This window comes from Triturus cristatus, chromosome 7 (genome assembly GCF_964204655.1).
Source record: "Triturus cristatus chromosome 7, aTriCri1.1, whole genome shotgun sequence".
NCBI lineage: Eukaryota > Metazoa > Chordata > Amphibia > Caudata > Salamandridae > Triturus > Triturus cristatus.
Genome location: NC_140590.1, coordinates 932,933,540 through 932,957,655, shown reverse-complemented (window position 1 = coordinate 932,957,655; position 24,116 = coordinate 932,933,540). Strand labels below are relative to the sequence as shown.

General features: G+C 47.8%; 1 protein-coding gene across 1 annotated transcript in view; it reads right to left on the bottom strand.

Moving 5' to 3' along the window:
* The window catches only part of LOC146810862 (uncharacterized), a 300,207-nt gene that overhangs the window by 7,410 nt on the left and 268,681 nt on the right, over positions 1–24,116 (bottom strand). The window contains exons 3-4 of the mRNA XM_085615008.1: positions 16,780–16,850; positions 8,819–8,889 (exon numbers count right to left, since the gene is read on the bottom strand). Of these exons, the coding sequence (XP_085471134.1) occupies positions 8,819–8,889; positions 16,780–16,850 (142 nt within the window). The remainder of the gene's footprint in view (positions 1–8,818; positions 8,890–16,779; positions 16,851–24,116) is intronic.

The window sequence follows — 24,116 nt, the reverse complement described above, 5'->3', positions numbered from 1 at the left end:
TTGATCATTTGATTTCCGGATAGACTATCAACTGGTGGAAATGCGAGGCGATGCCCATCTGATTGACAACTTTCAAAGACTGTCTCCAATGACTCTCTATGTCCTGGATAATGAAAGGACTCTAATTTCTTCGGATATGTATCAATAGGGCCGTGGCAAATGCCATTTACATCCACTAATAGCGTCCTTGAAAGCAAATTTTTCCAAATACTCAAAGCGCCACTTATTCATTTCGGGCATGCACCATTATTGAAATGACCATTGCACAACGTTTAATTACGTCCTGTATATCCTACCACTTACAGTTCCTAAATCTTTATTGGCGGGTATTGACAGAATGAGTAAACAATTTGTATGAGGGATAACTAAGCCTAGCATCCCGATGACTAAATTGCATGGTCACACAGAGGCAGGAGCCTCCGTCTCCTGAATGCTTTTTTATTATAGGGCCAATCACCTGTCGCAGATGGCATTCCGGTCGGAGGGGGAAATGGATCCTTCTATGAGGAGACATTTGGAGGCTTTGATTTTGCTAAGAAACCCTACACTCAACATGTTTCACTGCACTAAGGACAGGGTGGGACGAGTGGATAACCCGACCATTGAGTAAATGATGAGAACATGTAGACTTGCACTTAGGGAGTTGGGGTGGATCTATGCACAGACACCTATGAAATACTGCTTGCATTAGGATACGGAATAGAATGGTTAAGTGGGAGTCTTTGAGGAAGCACCAGATTTTGATGATAGGCCAACTTGTACCAAAAAATAATTCTTTTAAATCCCTTGCTGACCTAGATCTAGAATTTGGCCTACGTAAGAGGTATAGATGGCAGTACCAACAACTTCGCAGTAATTAGGGCTTGTATATTAAATGTTTATTTTGGGCTTCAGTACTGGTTGAGCTAACCCATAAATGGTAAGTATAGATTTGGCGCTAGGCCTGAAATGTGGCCTAGTTGGCATGTACAAGGATGGCCCAATTGGTTTAAATAAAGTTGGCAAAATTAACTTAACTGTGAGTCCCTAATTTATAGTAGGGCCTGTAAGATAAAGTGTCAGCAATGGTTTTAATGCAATTAAGGGTGCACGACTGAGGTGACAAGTGAAAACATAAGCCCAGGCCGGACTTGCATAACAGCTGGCAGTCTGTCGGATTCAACTTGGAAAGTAAACCATTTGCCCAAACCAAAACTACATTTCTATTACCTTACAGACACCCTACGGGTGGGAAGAAGTATGTTGATTCCTCCAAATTCCATTCATTTCTGTCAATCAATCAATCAAACATTAATAGAGCGCAGCAACTCATCCGTGAGGGTCTTGAGGAGCAGGAGAGGTTTGGCTGATGCATGGTGCATTTTCATTCTAACATCTAGGTCTTGGGTTCTTTCCTGAATTGCTGGAACGAAAGGGGCGGTCCTGAGGTGCAGGGGACGGTAGCTCCATGTCCTGGCTACCAGGTGCAAAAAAGATCATCCTACTCTGTTGGTTCGGCAGACCAGGGGTGCCTGTGACGAAGAGGGGGGCAGATCGAAGCTGTCTGGTCAGTTGGTGAAAGGTCAGGCATTTGTTAAGGAATGCTGGTCCTTTGTTGTGTACGGCCTTGTATGTGTGGGTCAGCATCTTGAACTGGCATCTCTTCTGTATCGGGGGCCAGTGTAGTTTCCTGAGGTGGGGTGAGATGTGAGTCCTTCTGGGGAGGTCAAGAATGAGTCTTGTAGCTGTTTTGTATTGTCTGAAGTCTCTTTAGGAGCCTCCTAGTGTTGACTGGGAGCCACCTGAAGATTTTGCGTAACATGCGAGGGGTGTGGAAGCAGGAGGATGAGACTGCGTTGACCTGTTTTGAGCTGGGTCTGTTGGGGCCGGTGGTGGGCTGAGATCCATGGGTTACCATGCGTCGCTCCAGGCAGAGGTGTTGTTACCTAAGTTAAGGACTTCTGACTTGTTCGTGTTGAGTTTGAGACAGTTGTCTTCATCCATTCGGCGACGTTCAGAATGCAAGTGTGTTAGTTGGCTCTGGTGGTTGAGGGTTCTTCGGTTAGCGAGATGATGAGCTGGGTGTCATTGGCGTAGATGATGTAGAGTCCATTTGATCTGATGATGTGTGCCAGGGGAGTCATGTGGGTGTTGAAGAGGGTGTGACTGAGGGAACGATCCTTGGTGGACTCTGCAGATGATTTTCTTGGGCTCTGATGTGAACGGAGAGAGACGGATCCTCTGGGTTCTTCCGGAGAGAAATGATACGATCCATCTAAAGGCGTGTGCCTGGATTCCGATGTGGTGGAGTCTGTTGATCAGTGTATGATGGGAGACGGTATCAAAAGTGGCTGACAGGTCCAGGAGGATGAAAGTGAGGAAAATATGTATATTAGGCTGTCACAGGGATCCCATCCCTACTGTGAGGGCAAAGGAGTTGTGGCATTATTTTTTTTTTTGGTTTTTATTAAAGATATATCAGTAGTGTACAGCTCAGCATCTTGCCTACAACCCCAATCGGGCCGGCAGTGCAACATTGCTACTGTGCATATAGTGAGTTACTAGGGGGAGGAGATTACACAGCAAGCTGCCTACAACCCTTCCGGGCCAGCCGCGTCAAGAGGACATTCAGCTGTATCACCAGGAACAGTATCTGATGCATGTAATTTCAAGCATTAATAAACATCAAGAACATGAGTAACCACCGGCTCTACTTGTAAGCATAGTGTAGCGAATTGTTCCTATGCTGACGGAATGCAGTGACCTATACCCTGCAATATTGGTCCATAATGCCCCGTACCCTCCAGTGTGTTACATGTGCAGGCCCGGGTCAGAGGTGTTGGTTGGGGATACCGCTGGTCATTCCAATGTAGTCGTGGCAGTGTCCGTGTCAGCAGCATGTTCCAGCAAATAGGTCTGTAGGGGCCCCCATATGTCTTTTGGGTGAGAAGAAGGGGGCTGGAGATCCGCATAGGCCTGCAGCTGTTCTTGACAGTAGGTAAGGCCGCGGATCCAGTCCTTAAACTTCGACGCCCTCCCTCTGCCCCATCTCCAAGCAAGTCTACGCTTGGCGAGCAGTAGCGCCAACGAGGTGTATCTGCGCATTTTGGCAGCCAGGGGTTCCGTGTGTCCGAGCAGGGCAGTAAGGGGGTCTGCAGGAACATGCATACCTGTCATAAGGTCTAGCGCAGTTAAGACCTCAGCCCAGTAGCGCTGTATGGAAGGGCAGTCCCAGGCTAAATGTCTAAAGTCCGCCCCCTCCTCCCCACATCTGACGCAGCGATCATTATCTCGGAGCTTCAGTCTGTACATCCGCGCTGGCGTATAATATAGGCGATGAACAAACTTGGAATGTATAATTCTGAGCCTGCTGCTAGCAGATATCTCACCCGTCTGCCTACAGCAGTAGAGCCACTGTTTTTCCGTGATGGGATGGCCTAGCTTGTCCTCCCAGCGACTATGGGCCAGTGGCGGGACGTATTCCCTGTTAGTTTGGACACTGCGGTATAGGAGTGAGAGCACGTGCTCCGGGGTGTCCTGCTGAAGTAGAGCATGCAGCGCGGGCATCACCGGGGGTTCGTGAGGAAAGGCAGGCATGGCAGCCTTCACACACTGTCAGAGCCTGATATAGTAAAAGCGGTCTAGGGAGGTGGGGTTGACAGTTCCAAAAAATTCATCACTAGAGCGGAACTTCCCGTTGGCATACAGCTGTCCCCAGGTGTGGAGAGTAAGTCTTCTGAGAAGCTGTCTGCATCCCCCCTCCTGCGTAACCGGGAGGTCCTGCCGTCCAGGGAGAGGCAGGAGCGGGGAATACAGTATAGTGCAGTGGGTTGCCTTGGCTAAATCGTGCCATGCGCTGACGGTGCATTGGACGGTGGTGTTCGCGATATGTCTGGGCACTTCAGGGGTGCTAAGATATGCGGCACTGGGGGTGGGCGTCATGTAGCCATCTTCTATCGCCAAGTGGGGCATGAAGGGGGGAGGTTTCATCCAGTAGGCAGCGTAGTGTGCCTGAGCACAGCTATAATATAACTCAATGTCCGGCACAGAGAAGCCTCCCACCCAAAAGCGGCGCGTGATTATGTCCCATTTCAACCTGGCCTGTTTCCCACCCCACAATAAGCGAATGAGTTGTGTCTTGATGGCGGAGAAAAAGTGACGGCTAGGGGCATACAGAATGTTAATTAATAAGTAAAGGAGCTTAGGTAGTATGACCATCTTGATTATGGCTGCTCTGCTAGCCATGGAGAGGGGCATCGCAATCCATCGTGTAATTTTATCAGTAATGGAATCTAACACCCGCCCATAATTTTCTCTCATGAGCGCCTCGCGATCTCGAGAAATAGTGACTCCAAGGTATGTGAGGGTGCTCTCACACCACTTAAGGGGATAGTCAGGTACAAACCCCTTAGTGGACTCAGTAAGGGGGAATATGTGCGATTTGTTCCAATTTAAATTGACTCCTGATAATTGCCCGAACAAAATGAAGAGGCGTAATATGGGGTTCAAGCTGACACCTGGACGGCACAAGTAGAGAGAGAGATCATCAGCCTACAGTGAGATGAGTATCTGCCTCACCGGGTAAATGACGGCATGCTCTCTATAGTGTTGTCCTATTTTTGCAGCGAGGGGTTCTATGGCCAGGGCAAAGAGCACAGGGGAGAGGGGACAGCCCTGCCTGGTGCCCCTCGCCAACGGGAAGGAAGACGAGCGCAGGCCATTAATCATCACGGTCGCACGGAGTCCTGTATAGAGTAAGTTGATCCATGCCAAAAAGGGGGGGGGGGGAAAGCCCGTACGCACCAAGACAAAGGACAAGTAATCCCATTCCAGGGAATCAAATGCCTTGGTGGCATCTAGGAAAACGGCAGCCACGTCTTCTTCAGAATTCATGTCATGGAGCAGTGCAAACAAAGTGCGCAAGTTGTGAGCGGTGCTTATGTGTGGGATAAACCCAGATTGATCGGGGAGGACTAAGACCGGCATCAGGGGCCTAATACGATTTGCAACTAACTTGGCTAGGATTTTGGCTTCTACGTTTATAAGGGAAAGTGGCCTATAGGAGTCTAGGCGCGTGGGGTCTTTACCAGGTTTAGGTATGGAAATGATGAGTGTCTCCCGCATTGTACAGGGTAAGATGACAGTTTCTCGGGCTTCCTCGAACACATGCCACAGTATGGGAATGAGTAAGTGTTGATACGATTTATAAAATTCATCCGGTAGGCCATCTGGCCCCAGGGCCTTACCAGATGTTAATTGCGTAATGATGTAGATAATCTCAGCGTCTTCGTGGTGCGCCAGGAGGTACTCTCTCTGGCCATTGCCCAACCAGGCTATGGCAGTGTCCTCGAAAAATGATTCAAAGTCCGCTGGGGACTGGCGTTGGGTAGTGTAGAGTGCTTTGTAGAATTGTTTAAATGCAGCAAGTATCTCTGCCGAGTTTCTATGTGTGAGACCATCTGCATCTTTTATTTCTAAGACGGTGTTGGTGAAATGCGGAGGCCCGATGGAGGATGCCAGTGCCCGCCCCGGTCTCTCCCCCTCACCATATTTACGGGCCGTATAATACTTCACCCTGAATTTACATTCCCGTTCAGCAGTTTCTTGATACTCAGTGAGTAGTATGTGCAGATTCGCCTGCAATGTCGGAGAGGGTGTAGTCTAGATCTTGGACTCAGTACGCTTTATATCTATTTCTAACCTGTGGAGCGTGTTCCGAATATCCCTCAACATCCCCCCACTCTTTGCCATGCATATGCCCCTCATAGTCACTTTAAAAGCCTCCCATAGGGTCGAGTACTGAGAGACAGAACCGGCGTTGCGAAGGAAGAAGTCCGAAATCTCTTGCTTGAGTTCAGCCTTAAAGACCGGATCTAATAGCGATTGTGGGTTAAGACGCCAGGAAAGGTATGGGGACCCTTCTTGAGGTGGAGTGAGAGTCAGCAACACAGGGGAGTGGTCCGAGTACGTGTGAGGCAGGTACGACGCTTGCGAGGCCCACGCCGCAAGGCCCCTGTCCATCAGCCAATAGTCTATGCGTGACCAGGAAGCGTGAGCTGAGGAATAGCAGGAGCACTGGCGCAGCAGTGGGTGTCGAGTTCTCCATGGGTCCGTAAGGCCATGCTCGTCTACCAGGGTTTGAAAGACCAGTTGCGCAGCTGTGTAGTGATGTAGGTGCGGGTGCGATCTGTCTAGTCCGGGGTTAAGAGTAACATTAAAATCGCCTCCCCATAGTGTGTGTGGTATCTATATCTTGTATTTTCCCCCATAGCACCCGAAAAAACTCCGGGTCATCCGAATTAGGCCCATAGCACGACACCATAGTAATGGACTGTTCAAATAGTCCCCCCCACATTATGTTGTATCTACCTTGTGGATTCGCGTATGCTCCAATGGGGGTATAAGGGAATGCCCGCTTCACTAGAATGGTGGTGCCACGTGAGTATGAGGAGTAACACGAGAAGCCACTATGATTGGCCCAGCGCGCTGCAAATCCTGGGGGTGTACTAGGGGACAAGTGGGTTTCCTGCTGCATTGCACAGTGGACATTATGCCGATCTAAGTAGGCGAGGATATGTCGTCTCTTCCGGGGGTTACCCAGACCGCGCACATTCCAGGTCAGAAAGTTATATTGGAATGTCTTGGGGCAGGGCTCCGTCATCTAGATAGTGGGGGATTTCGGTGTAGGTCAGAGTGGATGTGGTCATGCAGTAATGGGGTAGCAAGTAGAGCTGTAACAGTCCCATAACAGTAAGCGACATAGTACCCTATTATGGGTCCCTCCCACAACAGCAATCCCAACCTGCTGTGCTGTTACCCTCCCCCTCCCGAGCTGTCCCGTAAGTCCCAGTCCCAACAGGGGATAATGGGATAACATCGATAACAAGTGACTCAAGATCAAGCAATAGGGTTCACCTGATGGGCGGCAGCCAGAGGGAAACCAGGTGTTCCTCGCGGTGCGCGAAGGTGTTCGGGCATATTATCTTAGGTCCATTATGGCACAAAGAGTGATTGATTCCTTAGGCCTGAGTGCCCCAATGTAGCATGCGAAAGCAATATGCAAAGGGCAGCGCAGTGTCCCAATGCCAGCGCTAGAGCCCCAACGCCTGCGCCGAGTGTAGAGTCTCATGTCGGGTCCTGCAGTCCGTGCTCCTGCGGAAGTCTGTATGGTTCTTTGGGCTGAGATGTGACCCGCCAGTAGGAAAGATTTGCGAGTGGCTTCCGTAATGGAAGTAAGCCCAGCGAGCCTAGCAAGGAGGCGGAGGAGGTGTCCGATGAGACCGGCTCTTCATTCTGAGAGTTCAGGAGCCCAGGGCTGTGGGATCCCTTATTCGATGTCAGACGCGCTCCTGCTGGTCTCATCTCGCCGCGTCGGGGAGCGACGTTTCACGGGTGGCTTGGGCAGTGTTTTGATGAAGTCTTGAGCGTGTTGTGGGTTGGTGAAAAAATGTTGTTTCCCTTCGAAGTCACCTTCAGGCGAGCCGGGAATAACATGGCCTATGGGATATTAAGATGATGCAGTTTCTTTTTCACCTGGAGAAATTTGCGCCGTTGTTCCTGCACAGCCATGGTGAAGTCCGGATATATGGTGATCTCTGTCCCTGTGTGCGCAAGGCGTCCTTTTTCCCTGGATAGCCGCAGTGCCGTATCTCGATCACGATAGTTCAGTATTCTGGCTATGATGTTACGTGGGGGAGTTCCGGGGGGGGCCGGCTCGCAAGAGACCGGTGCGCCCTCTCCACCACAAACACCTCCGAGAACTCCCCTCTGTCAAAGAACGCGATAAGCAGGTGCTCCACATATTCCGCCATACGGCTAGTGGCTGTTGATTTCGGTACGCCCAAAATGCAGAGGTTGTTCCTCCTGGACCGTGATTCCAACTCCTCGTTTTTAGCAGCTATCACCTTCAAAACTTTGTCCATTTCGAGTGTATGGGCGGAGGCTGCATTAGAAGTGTCTTCCAGGTCCGAAACGCTTCTCTCCGCTTCGGTCAGGCGTCATGTTTATCCACTCTGCACTTCAGCCCATCCATCCTGGCCGACATGGAGTCCATTGTCAGGACTGGTCAGCGTAAGCCACCAATTTGCCTAAAGTTTCTTCCAGTGAATTGCAAGGTACACGGTGTCAGTAATTACAGATCGATTAAGTACTTACCTAACCGTTGGTCTTCCCATCTGTTTAAGGGACGACTGATTCATTCGTAGCGGAAATTCAAGATGGCCGCCGGCAATGTTCTGTTAGGTTGCCGGTCTAGTGTTTTACCCCCTTTCTTAGCGCAGCTTGGCTCGCGACTCCACTCGCGGCAAACTGCGCACTTCAACTGAGGAGATTCAGGAAACGGTCGCATTTCCACATTGCGGCGTTTTCGTTCAGAGAAAGCCTTTTTGGTAGTGAGAATCCAAGTTTTAGGATAGCAAGACTGCTTCCGCGGCTGCGGTAAGTGAGTTTTCTCATCAGAGTTTATTATAGTTTCCTCCTGGTGTAGCAAGGAAGCTGAAGCAACTACTATCTGTGCGCTAGTAGGGCGCCAGTTCTTTGGAAGCAAGAGGCTTAGTACATGAGTTTCTTGTCAGCGCACATACAGTTAATTGACAAGAGAATTGTTACAGAGACTGAGAAATTTCGACGACAATATTAAAGAGAATAGTTACAGAGACTGAGAAATTCTACGACTGATAAATTAAAGTGAATCATAGACCAGCACTGATTACCATTGAATGAATAGAGAACTATATTCAAGATAAAGAGACAGTTCAAAGAGACAATTCAATCTTAAAGAATCTACAAGTATGTGTAGTTATGTATATATATATATATATATATGTATAAAGATACTTACCAACAGCGGCGAAGACTTCCATCTATTAAATGAAATCCTGAATCTTTGCCAAACAACCTGAGAGTCGACAGCTGAAAGATAAGAAACAGAAAGGTTAATGATATTAAAGGGAGTGTACAAGGTAATAGAAAGAGTAGGATATTAAAAGATTGTGTTTATAGAGAGAGACTTAAGTCACCAAGCTAACCTAGAACCTGAATGTCTATCTAGTACCCATCCTACTGAGAGAACAGCTGAGTTGCAGATACATTAAGGAAGCCAACTCACAAGAGAAAAGTTAGCCACCAAGTTAGGACAGGTAATGATTCTTTTGGGCTTAGAATATGACTAGAAATTGAAAAGTATATTTGCTAAAGTTAGTTCTTTTGCAGGAAGAGTAAACAAGAACAATAGCAGTCCTGTCCAGCTGAAGAAGACGTGATGTTTCTCTTTTCTTCCCAATCCCCTTTTCCCCTCCGGCTGCCAGGGTATTTGTATATATTTATATATACAGCTCAGGTAACAGAGTTGGGGAATCGTGGAACAGTCATCGGCTCCTGCGGAAGCTTCAGGTTCTGAGACAGGTACTTGACAGATTGAAGTGCCATTTCCAAAATACTTCCGCCTGAGCAGGATGGCCGAAGAATTAGATGTTAAGGCCCTAGCAACAGTGCTAGACGGGATTCAGACACAACTGAGTGAGGCAATGTTAGAGAATAAATCACTTAGAGAGGACGTTAGAAAGTCCAGTCAGGAAACACAGTTCTTGAGACAAAGGGTAGAAGAGTTATCAGTCAATTCAGCTTCTGGATTTAAGGAAAACAAATCCCAGTATTTTGCACCAGCTCCCTCGGCGGCAGAATTAACCACGCAGGTCATACATGCTATATCTCCCACCATTCCTCTGGCAGCTCCTGAAAGGTTTAGTGGGGACCCTCACAAGGCGTAGATTTTCCTTACTCAATGCTCTTTACATTTTCTTTGTAGACCAATTATTTTTAAGAAAGATCAGTCAAAGGTGGTGTTCATGTTGTCCTACCTGAGTGGAGATGCTGCCGCTTGGTCGATGCTATTAGTAAATAACAACGACCCAATTCTGTATAATTTTGACAAGTTTAAAAAAGAGTTTTTGCGGATATTCGACAGAAGAGCTGTTTCACAAACAACGGAAAATGAACTGTTGGATTTAAAACAGGGAAATAGAGATTTGGTTGCATACTTGGCGCAATTTAATAAGTTAACTGTAGAGACCAATTGGCCCGAGGCTAAGAGAGCTTCAACTTTTTATCGGGGTCTTAGGGATGAGATAAAGGATGGTCTGGCACAGATTCCTAAGCGACCAACTGATGTTTCAGAATTAATTGATCTAGATTTGCAAATTGACCAGTGCCAGAATGAGAGAAAGAGTGAGCGTCAGAAGGAGGTCATAAATTTCCCTCCCAGCTTCGACCGAATCAAACCAGATAACTCTAAGATCAAGGAAACACCTTCAGAAGAGGAACCCAGGGAGATCAGTTCTGTGCGTGGACATTTATCTAGGGAGGAACGAGAGAGGAGACGATTGAGCAAGCTATGTATGTACTGTGGAGATTCCGGGCACTTCGTGAAGGAATGTTCCAAGAAACCTAAGAACAATGCTCTAGTAAAAGACAGGCTCCACCAGTAAGAGGAGTTGCTCTGGTGGGAGCAAAAGAAAAGTCAACTCCAGATTCCCAGTTGGTTGCTAATACATTGCAATCTTCGACTCCTCATTTAATTGTCGCAAGTTCCATAGAGTTCGGTGGTACCAGTTTGAAAAATATCTCAGTAATGATTGACTCTGGAGCAACGGGCAATTTTTGTGACATTGGCTTTGCTAATCTGTTGGGAATAGCCTTTGTCAAGAAAGAAAGACCTGAAGCAGTTCGTGTAGTAGATGGTACCAACTTATCCTCTGGCCTCATAGTACATGATACGGAGGAGATTAGATTAACTGGGCCAGGTAGTCATGTGAGCATTTTGAAATTTAATCTCATTGACGAACCCCAATTCCAGTTCATTTTGGGGTTACCGTGGCTTACAGAACACAATCCTAGGATTGATTGGGCCAAAAGAACTATTGAAATGGATTCTGAGTACTGTAAGGGTCATTGTCACAATTTGAGTTCCGAATCTTCATCTGCTTCACCACCTCGATATTTGGCTAGTCAAGCCAAGATGATTTGCATAACAGAAACACAAGAGATTCCAGATGAAAACTTGAATTTGGCAGCAGTGTTTGATGAAAAGGGGGCCAATAAATTGCCTCCGCATCGAGATTACGATTGCAAAATGGAATTGGAACCTGGAGCTTCCTTGCCATGCAGTCGCATCTACGCTCTCTCAGAAAAAGAGAATCAACATCTCAAGGAGTATCTAGATTTGTATCTAGCAAATGGCTTTATTCGTCCTTCTCAGTCACCAGTATCTTCTCCACTTTTTTTCATTCCCAAGAAGGATGGAAGTCTGAGAACGTGCATTGACTACCGAGTGTTAAATTCTGTAACCAAAAAGAATAGATATCCATTGCCATTAATTTCTGAGTTATTGGACCAGGTCAAGAGAGCACGTGTATATACAAAGCTGGATCTAAGGGGGGCTTATCATCTTGTGCGAACGGCGGAAGGCGATGAGTGGAAAACCGCCTTTCGGACTAGATTGGGCCTTTTTGAATATCAGGTCATGCCCTTTGGATTATGCAATGCTCCTGCGGCCTTCCAGCATTTTGTAAATAACGTTTTGAGAGAATATTTGGATCGTTTTGCAGTCGTCTATATAGATGACATTCTCATTTTTTCGGAAAACATGAAAGAGCACATTCAACGTGTGCGAACCATCTTGAAGACTCTATTGGAACACCAACTTTTTGTGAAATTGGAGAAGTGTGTGTTCAATTCTAGTCAAGTGGAATTTTTAGGTTTTGTGCTTTGCCCTGATGGAGTTTCGATGGATGAGGCCAAGATTAGGTCAATCAGGGATTGGCCAACTCCCCGAAATGTGAAACAAGTGCAGAGTTTCATCGGTTTTGCCAACTTCTACAGACGATTCACTGAAAATTTCTCTGAGAAAGTATCTCCGCTCACTCGTCTGTTAAAGAAAGGGGCTAAGTTTGATGGGACTGCCGAAACAGAAGAAGCCTTTTGTAGATTAAAGAAAGTCTTCACCTCCGCGCCAGTGCTTATGCATCCCAACCCCGAGGAGCCTTTCTTTGTTGAAGCCGATGCTTCTAATTTGGCGATAGGAGGAATTTTATCTCAGAGGGACAGGTCTACTGGTCAGTTTCATCCAGTTGCTTACCGGTCTCGAAAGCTAACTCCCGCTGAGTTGAACTACTCCATTGCCGATAAGGAGTTATTGGCAGTCAAGGATACTTTTCAGGAGTGGAGGCATTACCTGTTGGGTGCTCGACATGAGGTTACTGTATTCACTGACCGTCGGAATCTCCAGTTTTTAAAATCTGCTCGAACCCTGACTCCCAGACAGTTGCGTTTGTCATTATTTTTTGCAGATTATAATTTTGTGTTAACCTACAAACCAGGTTCCTCTAATGGAATGGCCGATGCTTTATCGCGTTTGGATACAGGAGAAGACTTCCCGATTTTGGAAAAAGAACTGATAATTCCTAAGGAAAAGATAATTGGAGTTATCATGTTTCCGGAGTTTGAAGAGCAGTTAAATCAAGTTCTAGCCTCCTTTAATCTTGCAGATTGGGTCAAACAAGCTGGAAATAGAGAACTAAAGAATGGCCGACCATATTTTAAAGGAAAGCTTTTTATTCCCGATGTTGATCTACAAACCGTGGTTATTCAACATTTTCATGATGATTTGCTGGCTGGACACAAGGGAGTGAAGAAGACGCTGGAATTGGTTCAACGTGAATTTTGGTGGCCGTCCATGGAAGCTCAGGTGGGGCAATATGTAGCCTCTTGTGAAAAGTGTTTAAAGGGAAAGGCTGTTAGAATGGCTCTACAAGGTTCTCTACTACCAGTTCCCACAGCTCCTTATCCTTGGCACACAGTCTCCATGGACTTCATTGTAGAATTACCTTCTAGTCAGGGCTATTCCGTCATTTGGGTGGTGGTGGACCATTTCACCAAGATGAGTAATTTCATCCCCTTAAAGACAATTCCTAATGCTACTCATTTAGTATCCCTGTTCACACAACATGTAGTCTAGTCACATGGAATTCCCAGGGTGGTAATTTCTGAACGGGGCCCCCAATTAATCTCTCATTTCTGGAGATCATTCTTAAAAAGATTGGACGTTGACTCTCGTTTGTCTTCCAGTTTCCATCCCGAGACTGATGGTCAAACGGAAAGAGTTAATCAGGAACTGGAGCAGTACTTGCGATTGTTCCTTATGGATAATGAAGGGGAGTGGCCAGATATAATTTGGGCAGCGGAGTTTGCTTATAATAATGCAAAGCATTCTTCTACAGGTTACACTCCATTCTATTTAAACACTGGTAGACATCCCAACACATTCGTAGGAAGACAAGAAAGTGATGTTCCAGCTGTAGAAGAAGTAGTACAGAATCTACAAAGGGCCTATCGACAAGCTACAGACAATTTAATTAAGGCCAAGGTTTCTTACAAGAAGCAAGCTAACAAGAAAAGGCGGTCTAGTCCTATTTATGAACCTGGGGAGGAGGTTTGGGTTTCTACACGAAATCTGCGCTTAAAGGAAAACAGGAAGTTTCAACCAAGATACATTGGTCCTTTCCAAGTAGAGAAGATGATAAATCCGGTTAGTGTCAAGATCCGACTTCCTCGTAAGCTTAGATTCCACTCAGTTTTTCATGTCTCCTTACTAAGGAAGAGTCCACCCAACTTGAGAATGAAGAGTTCTCCAATACCGATTCAAATGTAGTCAGAAGAAGAGTTTGAGATTAAGCGAATTGTAGACTCTAAGATTAAGAAAGGCAAGTTGTTCTATCTTGTGGACTGGATAGGTTTTGGCCCAGAAGAGAGAAGTTGGGAACCTAAAGACCATTTGCGAGCTCAACGATTGATTAGAGAATTTCACAGGAGGCACCCTAATAAGCCAAGGAGGGTGAGGGAGGAGTTTTGGTGGGGGGTACTGTCAGGACTGGTCAGCGTAAGCCACCAATTTGCCTAAAGTTTCTTCCAGTGAATTGCAAGGTACACGGTGTCAGTAATTACAGATCGATTAAGTACTTACCTAACCGTTGGTCTTCCCATCTGGTTAAGGGACGACTGATTCATTCATAGCGGAAATTCAAGATGGCCGCCGGCAATGTTCTGTTAGGTTGCCGGTCTAGTGTTTTACCCCCTTTCTTAGCGCAGCTGTGCTCGCGACTCCACTCGCGGCAAACTGCGCACTTCAACTGAGGAGATTCAGGAAACGGTTGCATTTCCACATTGCAGCGTTTTCGTTCTGAGAAAGCCTTTTTGGTAGTGAGTATCCAAGTTTTGGGATAGCAAGACTGCTTCCGCGGCTGCGGTAAGTGAGTTTTCTCATCTGAGTTTATTATAGTTTCCTCCTGGTGTAGCAAGGAAGCTGAAGCAACTACTATCTGTGCGCTAGTAGGGCGCCAGTTCTTTGGAAGCAAGAGGCTTAGTACATGAGTTTCTTGTCAGCGCACATACAGTTAATTGACAAGAGAATTGTTACAGAGACTGAGAAATTTCGACGACAATATTAAAGAGAATAGTTACAGAGACTGAGAAATTCCACGACTGGTAAATTAAACTTAATCATAGACCAGCACTGATTACCATTGAATGAATAGAGAACTATATTCAAGATAAATAGACAGTTCAAAGAGACAATTCAATCTTAAAGAATCTACAAGTATGTGTAGTTATGTATATATATATATATATATATATATATATATATATATATATATATATATGTATAAAGATACTTACCAACAGTGGCGAAGACTTCCATCTATTAAATGAAATCCTGAATCTTTGCCAAACAACCTGAGAGTCGACAGCTGAAAGATAAGAAACAGAAAGGTTAATGATATCACAGGGAGTGTACAAGGTAATAGAAAGAGTAGGATATTAAAAGATTGTGTTTATAGAGAGAGACTTAAGTCACCAAGCTAACCTAGAACCTGTATGTCTATCTAGTACCCATCCTACTGAGAGAACAGCTGAGTTGCAGATACATTAAGGAAGCCAACTCACAAGAGAAAAGTTAGCCACCAAGTTAGGACAGGTAATGAATCTTTTGGGCTTAGAATATGACTAGAAATTGAAAAGTATAATTGCTAAAGTTAGTTCTTTTGCAGGAAGAGTAAACAAGAACGATAGCAGTCCTGTCCAGCTGAAGAAGACGTGATGTTTCTCTTTTCTTCCCAATCCCCTTTTCCCCTCCGGCTGCCAGGGTATTTGTATATATTTATATATACAGCTCAGGTAACAGAGTTGGGGAATCGTGGAACAGTCATCGGCTCCTGCGGAAGCTTCAGGTTCTGAGACAGGTACTTGACAGATTGAAGTGCCATTTCCAAAATACTTCCGCCTGAGCAGGATGGCCGAAGGATTAGATGTTAAGGCCCTAGCAACAGTGCTAGACGGGATTCAGACACAACTGAGTGAGGCAATGTTAGAGAATAAATCACTTAGAGAGGACGTTAGAAAGTCCAGTCAGGAAACACAGTTCTTGAGACAAAGGGTAGAAGAGTTATCAGTCAATTCAGCTTCTGGATTTAAGGAAAACAAATCCCAGTATTTTGCACCAGCTCCCTCGGCGGCAGAATTAACCACGCAGGTCATAAATGCTATATCTCCCACCATTCCTCTGGCAGCTCCTGAAAGGTTTAGTGGGGACCCTCACAAGGCGTAGATTTTCCTTACTCAATGCTCTTTACATTTTCTTTGCAGAACAATTATTTTTAAGAAAGATCAGTCAAAGGTGGTGTTCATGTTGTCCTACCTGAGTGGAGATGCTGCCGAGTGGTCGATGCTATTAGTAAATAACAACGACCAAATTCTGTATAATTTTGATGAGTTTAAAAAAGAATTTTTGCGGATATTCGACAGAAGGGCTGTTTCACAAACAACGGAAAACGAACTGTTGGATTTAAAACAGGGAAATAGAGATTTGGTTGCATACTTGGCGCAATTTAATAAGTTAATTGTAGAGACCAATTGGCCCGAGGCTAAGAGAGCTTCAACTTTTTATCGGGGTCTTAGGGATGAGATAAAGGATGGTCTGGCACAGATTCCTAAGCGACCAACTGATGTTTCAGAATTAATTGATCTAGTTTTGCAAATTGACCAGCGCCATAATGAGAGAAAGAGTGAGCGTCAGAAGGAGGTCATATATTTCCCTCCCCACTTCGACCGACTCAAACCAGATAACTCTAAGATCAAGGAAACACCTTCAGAAGAGGAACCCAGGCAGATCAGCTCTGTGCGTGGACCTTTATCTAGGGAGGAACGAGAGAGGAGACGATTGAGCAAGCTATGTATGTACTGTGGAGATTCCGGGCACTTCGTGAAGGAATGTTCCAAGAAACCTAAGAACAATGCTCTAGTAAAAGACAGGCTCCACCAGTAAGAGGAGTTGCTCTGGTGGGAGCAAAAGAAAAGTCAACTCCAGATTCCCAGTTGGTTGCTAATACATTGCAATCTTCGACTCCTCATTTAATTGTCGCAAGTTCCATAGAGTTCGGTGGTACCAGTTTGAAAAATATCTCAGTAATGATTGACTCTGGAGCAACGGGCAATTTTTGTGACATTGGCTTTGCTAATCTCACACTGAGAAATTTCGACGACAATATTAAAGAGAATAGTTACAGAGACTGAGAAATTCCACGACTGGTAAATTAAAGTGAATCATAGACCAGCACTGATTACCATTGAATGAATAGAGAACTATATTCAAGATAAAGAGACAGTTCAAAGAGACAATTCAATCTTAAAGAATCTACAAGTATGTGTAGTTATGTATATATATATATATATATGTATAAAGATAATTACCAACAGCGGCGAAGACTTCCATCTATTAAATGAAATCCTGAATCTTTGCCAAACAACCTGAGAGTCGACAGCTGAAAGATAAGAAACAGAAAGGTTAATGATATCACAGGGAGTGTACAAGGTAATAGAAAGAGTAGGATATTAAAAGATTGTGTTTATAGAGAGAGACTTAAGTCACCAAGCTAACCTAGAACCTGTATGTCTATCTAGTACCCATCCTACTGAGAGAACAGCTGAGTTGCAGATACATTAAGGAAGCCAACTCACAAGAGAAAAGTTAGCCACCAAGTTAGGACAGGTAATGATTCTTTTGGGCTTAGAATATGACTAGAAATTGAAAAGTATAATTGCTAAAGTTAGTTCTTTTGCAGGAAGAGTAAACAAGAACGATAGCAGTCCTGTCCAGCTGAAGAAGACACTCTCTGCCTCCAGGGCCGCCCCACGTGGAAACACAAACCTGCAGGCCTCTTCCTACGTCGATGATCCACACCAGGGACCCCAGTTGTTCCGGGGTAGCCCAGCCTCGCCAGAGACCTCCCAGACGAAGGGCAGGAGGGAGCTATACACAACATTGTACCCGCGACCAGGCACGAGATCGCAGGCCGTTTCAGGGGGAGATAGCGTTGGTTTCTGCACTCGCTGGGAGGGCTCCTGTCCCACAGTCCAGACCTGTTGCTGGTCTGCAGCAGCGCCGGGAGACAAGGGCGCAGGCCAGACCCGGCGCTGAAGCACAGATAGTCAGGCCGCAACACTGCCGATGGGAGGCCCGCAGTGGCGACAGCACGCCAGTAGGCCCCAGTCGTGGGCCACACACCCAGACCCCCGCTCCGCCGCAGCAACCGGCCGAAGCCTCCGTACCTCCTCACTGGCCAGATACGGTGGAGGCGGCGAGGTGGGGGGCGATCGGAATACCAACAAGGGCAAGCAGCCAGGTAGGGCGACCCTCAGCGGGGTTAGGGCGCAGCAGACGAGCCCGCGCTGTCAGTGTCCGCCCCACCAGCCCGGCCCCAGCAGCGGCAGGCTCCTCGGCCAGCGCTCCTACCTTGGATCTGCTCAGCTCCGCTGCACCGGTCAGGCGCGTTCAGTGTTCATTAGCCTGCTCTCTCCGCTGCAGCCAGCCGCCTCCGCATCCAGCGGCCCGCAAGAGTCACACGCTGTAGGTTGGAGACTGCTCGGATCCTGCAGAAGGGCTGCAAGGGGGTCAGCTCTCCGCCGCTCGTCACGCGGGTATGGCACTATCTTCGATAGCTCCCCCTCCGCAGCGGCCTCGGTATCTGTCGCCAAATCGTCCGCCTTCACCAGGCCGCCTCAGGCACTCCACCAGGCCGCCATCTTGGCCAGCGCGGGCGCAGAAGGTGACTCTCAGAACGGCCACATATACAGGTATGGGAACCCGTCTTTGTCCTCTCTGAAGCAACGCCAAGTCTTCCCCATGCAGGGGGGCCCCTTGTGGTATATTAATGTGCCAGGATGGCAAGGATTGTGGCTGGATGTCTGCCCGAACCGCAAGAGCCTCACACAGGTGCGGCCATCGTGCTCGGCGCCCTCTAGCGCCCCCAAGGAGTGGTGGCATGTTCCTGACAATGGGGGTCCTCTCCTCTTTCCACAGCCAGGGGACTCCTCGGATTAGTTTACAGCATCGGATCCAAGTCAGGAAATATACACACCCGTCTTCAGCCAGGGTCCCTTTAAATGGGAACAGCGTTCAGAGGATCCCGCCTCCGGGTTACATGTCATCGGCCCCACTCCCAATGAAAAGGGAGAGTGTGTAGCAGAGAGAACGGACTCCGGAAGACGGCAGGAGAGAGCCGATGCTGAAAGCAGAGCCCCTGTGTTGGAGAGCGGAGGAACGAGGGAAGACGCCAGGATATTCATGCTGACCAACGAGGACGAGCAGTCAGAAGCCCAGGAGAAGCCAGGAGAAGCCAGGAGGCCAACGTCCTCACGCTTCACCCAGCCACGCTCCAGGAGGAGCATGGCTCTCGCAGGTACGTGCAAGGTTTGCGGGTTGGGCTGGGAGGTGGGAGAAGGTCAATGAACCCCTGCCAAAGTCTCCCCACGTGCCTGACCCTCTAGACCGCTTTCCGTGTTCATGTGCACTTCCATAAGAAACGACAACTTTTTTGTTGTGTTTCTTTAAAAACACCGGGTGTCTCCTCACTCCCTTTTCCTTGTGGTAACGGTGAAAGTAACCAGAACCCTTTACCAACTGGGTATCTTTGTTTATTCTTTCGAGGGGACCCGGAAGCTCCAGGATCCAGCTCGGAATACCCCAAACGCCGCAAAGCCAGAGGCGACGAACCCACATCTACAGGGATAAGACGTATTATTACCTCGTAAACCCTGACTCTACCAATTCGGTGCAACTATAAAATAAACCAAGCTCCTCAAATACCAGTGGTTGTGGACCTCTCTTTTTTATGCCGCTCACAAGTGTTGGAGAATGCGGACACCATTCAATTAGAATTGTTATAATGGAGGCATTAATACAACACATCATGGCAAGCCAAGAGAAACTTGAATGGGCAGTCCAGCAACAAATTACCTCAGTCCAGGCCGACAGGGACTTAATCAAGGAAAGCATAACAGGTCAACTAGAAGGGCTACATAAAATCTCAGAGGAGCAGGGGACCTATAGGACAAGAGAAGTAAGAAGTAGCACTTCGGGTCCCCCAGGAGTCTCATTGCAGAAATATGTCACAGGGGAGGATGAGAAATGGCCCATCTTCCTGGCTCCTCTCCTCACAGGCGAAGCACAGGCAGCCTACCAAGTGGCAAATGCTAGCGGCAACACTCTGTATACCGAAATCAAGACAATCATCTTAGACCATCTTGGGTTGGATGCCGAGGCATACTGCGTACAATTCCGCAAGGAAAAAGGCATAACAGGAGAGAACCCCAAGACCCTTTTCTTTCGTCCTAAGGCCGCTGCAGACAAGTGGTTAAAAGCTATGCAAAATAATAAAGAAGAGATAATGGACCTAATTTATCTCGAACAGTTTCTGGAGGCCCTTCCGTTTAACACTCAGAGGTGGCTGCGACATCATACGCACCTCACCACCGATGAAGCAGTAGAAATGGTAACAACCTTCTCCCGTGCTTAACTTTGAGGGTATACGGGGGAGACAGAAAGAGCCCACCGCCCTGTACCAGGAAAAAAGGAGAAAAGGATACCATCAAAACCCACCCACGAACTTTAGCGATTCAGACCCCACAAAGTAGACATTCCAATGCAGAGGGGTCCTCAATGTTTCGATTGTGGGAAGTGGGGGCGCATCGCACGTTTGTGACGCCACAAAATGCCCCAGGAGGAGCCCATGGACGTCAGGTATACTCCAAAGACAGTCTTCTACATCGCTGAGTTGGGAAGTGCATTTTACGTGAGTGTGCAATTAAATGGACAGTGGGTTAAGGCACTATTAGACTCGGGATGTCGACAGTCGGTAGTACAGGCATATCTGGTCGACAAGGATCAAATAGAAACGGACTCTGTCGTGCACATACGGTGTGTACATGGGGACATTAAACCATATCCGGTGGTGCTAGTAACCCTCCAAACTGAGCAAGGACCCCCGTACAGGGCGAGGGTGGGAGTATTAGGTGACCTACCTGAGGACATTATAATAGGGACAGACAATCCCGGGTTTTTCGACCTCTTTGTCACCACTCTACAGTCCCCCAAAACGGGAAGAGGGGAGGACAATTTCAGAAAAGTCTCATACCAAGCCCTTGTCACCCCAACCCCCTGGCTTGTAGACAAGAACTTCTAATACACTCAGAGTAATGACCCCACCCTACAGAATGCTTGGCAAGTAGCCCAGACCTTGGATCCTACCAAACCACTGATGTATCCCCGGTGTCGTGATTTGCACTTACCAAGGCCAGGGCGCGGCGCGCACGACACGAAGCCCCCCAGGCGCCTCTCAGATCCAGCGCGCTGTATGGAATGCATGGCGCGTAAGGGGAGACCAGGGAGTCCGCCAACACCCGGCACTACAATTCCCGGCATGCAAAGGCCGGCGGCCCGGAAGTAGTTCCCGGCTTCGCCGCCGGAATTGACACAATAAAGCCCTTCCCTCTTTCAGGGATCAGGGCTTGACAATCCAGTTCCGGAGCAGATCGCGGATGGTATTCCCCGCGGGATCGACGCCAGAGGATTCTAGAGCCTGAAAGCAAGAGTCACGGAACAATGACATTTCCTTTTGTGGGACTACGGGAGTCGGAGTTTCTGGACCTTTGAGGGAGCAGAACGAAGGAGCGCACAACTAGGTACTCCGTGTAGTTTGAAGGGACCTGAGCGGTGAAATCCCGTACGTGCCAAGAAACGCGCGGAAGCGCCTCACCCAGGTACTCTTTTATTCTGTTTAGAAAGCACAGCGCTATTCCTGTCGTTTGTTACACCCATGCTGTGGAGCAACAGCATTGGGGTGTGAGTGTGCCCAATCCTGACTTTGACATTACCTGTCCTTGAAGGACTCGACCAGGCGGAGGACCTGCTTCCTGAGACAGAAGCACCCCCTCAGTCCCTCAGAGCTTCCCTGCGCTTGCTGCTACACTCCCCTGTGAGTATCTGTTGAACATAGTGGGGAGACGTAGCATGGTGTGTATGAAAGGAGTGGGTGTAGGGAGCATTAACTCACAACACTTTTTGTTTGTATCTCCTCTATAGTTATACTCGGGGAGTTCCTTCTGCATCTGCATCTGCACCGACCCCGACATTAGACGCAGAACTAGAGGCACCTCCCTGTCCAGCAGCGCTTTATTATTTTCTCCACTTCCCTTTTCCCCGGGGGGCTTTCTCGCGCAGTGGTGTTTCCATCATGCTGCGGGGGTCTGCGCCTCAGGGTCGAGGGGGGGTATTCCACGCTCCATCGCTCCCGACGGTGTTTTTCCGAGGTTAGTGGCATTCTTTCCTATTGTAGCCGCTGACGTCACAACAGATTGTCAAGCCCAAGGAGATTGCCGGCCTGAGCGATGGACACCGCGGCGGACATGTCCACGCTGCTGGAGAGCATTACTGCTCTCCAGCAGGAAGTACAGACCTCCCCTAGAGAGACCCAGGAGCTTAGGCACGAAATGGGAACCCTACGTAGGGAGGTAGCGGGGCTCTCCAGAACCAGTGCACCCTCAACCACAGGGAGGGGCTCTTATATTAAGGACTGGACCTTACCTCCACCCATATCATCCCTGGGGGAAGGGCCCAAGGGCACCAGTTTGTTTTCCACCCCATCAGCCTCCTCTCCCGCTGCAGGCTCCATCCCTACGGTCCATGTCATACAGAACCCCGGTATACCCTTAGCCCCCCAGAACGTTTCTATGGAGATCCGAAATTTTTTTAAACTTTCTTACATCAAAGCCGACTCCATTTCCTGTGCTGTATTCCAGGATGACGCCTCCAAGACGTCCTTTATGATGTCCTTTATGGGAGGCAATGCTTCAAACTGAACCATTCCATTGATGGAACGAAACGACCCCGTGCTTCACAATTTCCAGGACTTCTGTGGGGAACTGAGGAAACTATTCAACAGGAAAACCCACATGCTTTCTTTAGATCGAGAACTGATTACTCTACGGCAAGGGTCGCAGGACCTCCTCACGTATATAACTACCTTTAACCGGCTCCTGGTAGAAACAACCTGGCCACGAGAGAAGCGCGCCTCATTGTTCTATCAGGTACTACGGGGAGAACTAAAGGACGTTCTTTCCCAAGTTGTACAGCTCCCGCAGACGTGCGAAGAGCTAATTGAGCTAACCGTTCAATTATACCATAGGCTACAGGAAAGAAAGGGGGATAAAAGCAGAGGAGAACCACGTTTTGGAGAACACAATGGAGGGCACCTCTAAACGTAAAATCTGTGCAGAGCTTCCTAGGTTTCGCCAACTATTACCGACGGTTCATCAAAGACTTTTCCAAGGTAATACACCCCATAACCCGTCTCTTGCGAAAGAATGTCCCATTCTTGTGGAACGAAGAGGCTGACCAAGCATTTGAGGAACTAAAGCAACGGTTCACCCACGCGCCCATCTTGCGTCATCCGGATTCTCGCCTGCCCTTCATCCTTGAAACAGATGCCTCCCAATATGCCCTAGGAGGGGTGTTATCGCAACGGCATCCTACCACCGGGCAGCTCCACCCTGTTGCCTTCTATTCCAAAAAACTCACCCCCTGCGAGGCGAACTATTCTATTTCAGACAAAGAGCTCTTAGCAATCAAAAGGGCCTGCGAGGAATGGAGGCATTACCTCCTAGGAGCTCACCACACCGTTGAGATCTATACGGACCATCCAAATTTATTATTCCTCAAAACCGCCAAGGCTCTGACACCACGACAACTCCGCTGGTCTCTTTTCTTTTCTGACTACGACTATCATTAAGTATAAGCCTGGTCTCCAGAACGGTAAGGCTGACGCCCTGTCAAGAAAGGATGAACCTTCAGAACACCTGAAGGAATAAACTACAGAAACCCTCTCTATACTACCCAGCACTGTCTTTCCGGATGAAACCATTGCACTACTCATGTCCCAGGATTTTCTTGAGGAGGTTAAGGTGGCCTTGACCGACATGAATGTCCAACGGTGGGTAGAGGAAGACCCCGAACACAGGAGTACTAACGAAAACCTGGCATATCACAACCATGCCTTGTATGTTCCCCTGGTTGCCCTTCAAACTCAAGTGTTGGCCTGGGCTCACGATTCCACCCTCGGAGGCCACCTGGGAGAATACAAAACCATAGCTGCAATAGGGAGAACCTTTTGTTGGCCCACACTGCGTAAAGACACTCGAGACTACCTACGGACTTGTGCGGTGTGTGCTCAAGGCAAGGCCTGCCATTCAAAACCCACAGGACTGTTACGGCCCATTCCCATTCCTCCTCTCTCCTGGCACACAGTCTCGATGGATTTTATTGTTGAAATGCCCCCCTGTGAAGGTTATAACACTATACTAGTGGTCATCGACCATCTGACAAAGATGGGGCATTTCATTCCCCTGAAAAGACTTCCGACGTCCTCCGAACTAGCAGTCACATTTCTGCAGCATGTTGTACGCGCACATGGAATACCCAGGGTCCTCATCACAGACCGTGGTGCTCAGTTCACCTCTCGTTTCTGGAAGGCGCTTTGCACAACCATGGGAATAGATGCCTGATTGTCCACCAGCTACCATCCTCAAACAGACGGCTAAACCAATCCTTGGAGCAATACCTAGGGATATTTCACTCTGCAAAACTCTTCCGAATGGTACCCTCTGATTTGGACAGCGGAATTCGCTTATAACAACGCGGAACATACCACCCTGGGATGTTCTCCCTTTTTCTGTCATTCTGGGTTCCATCCAAA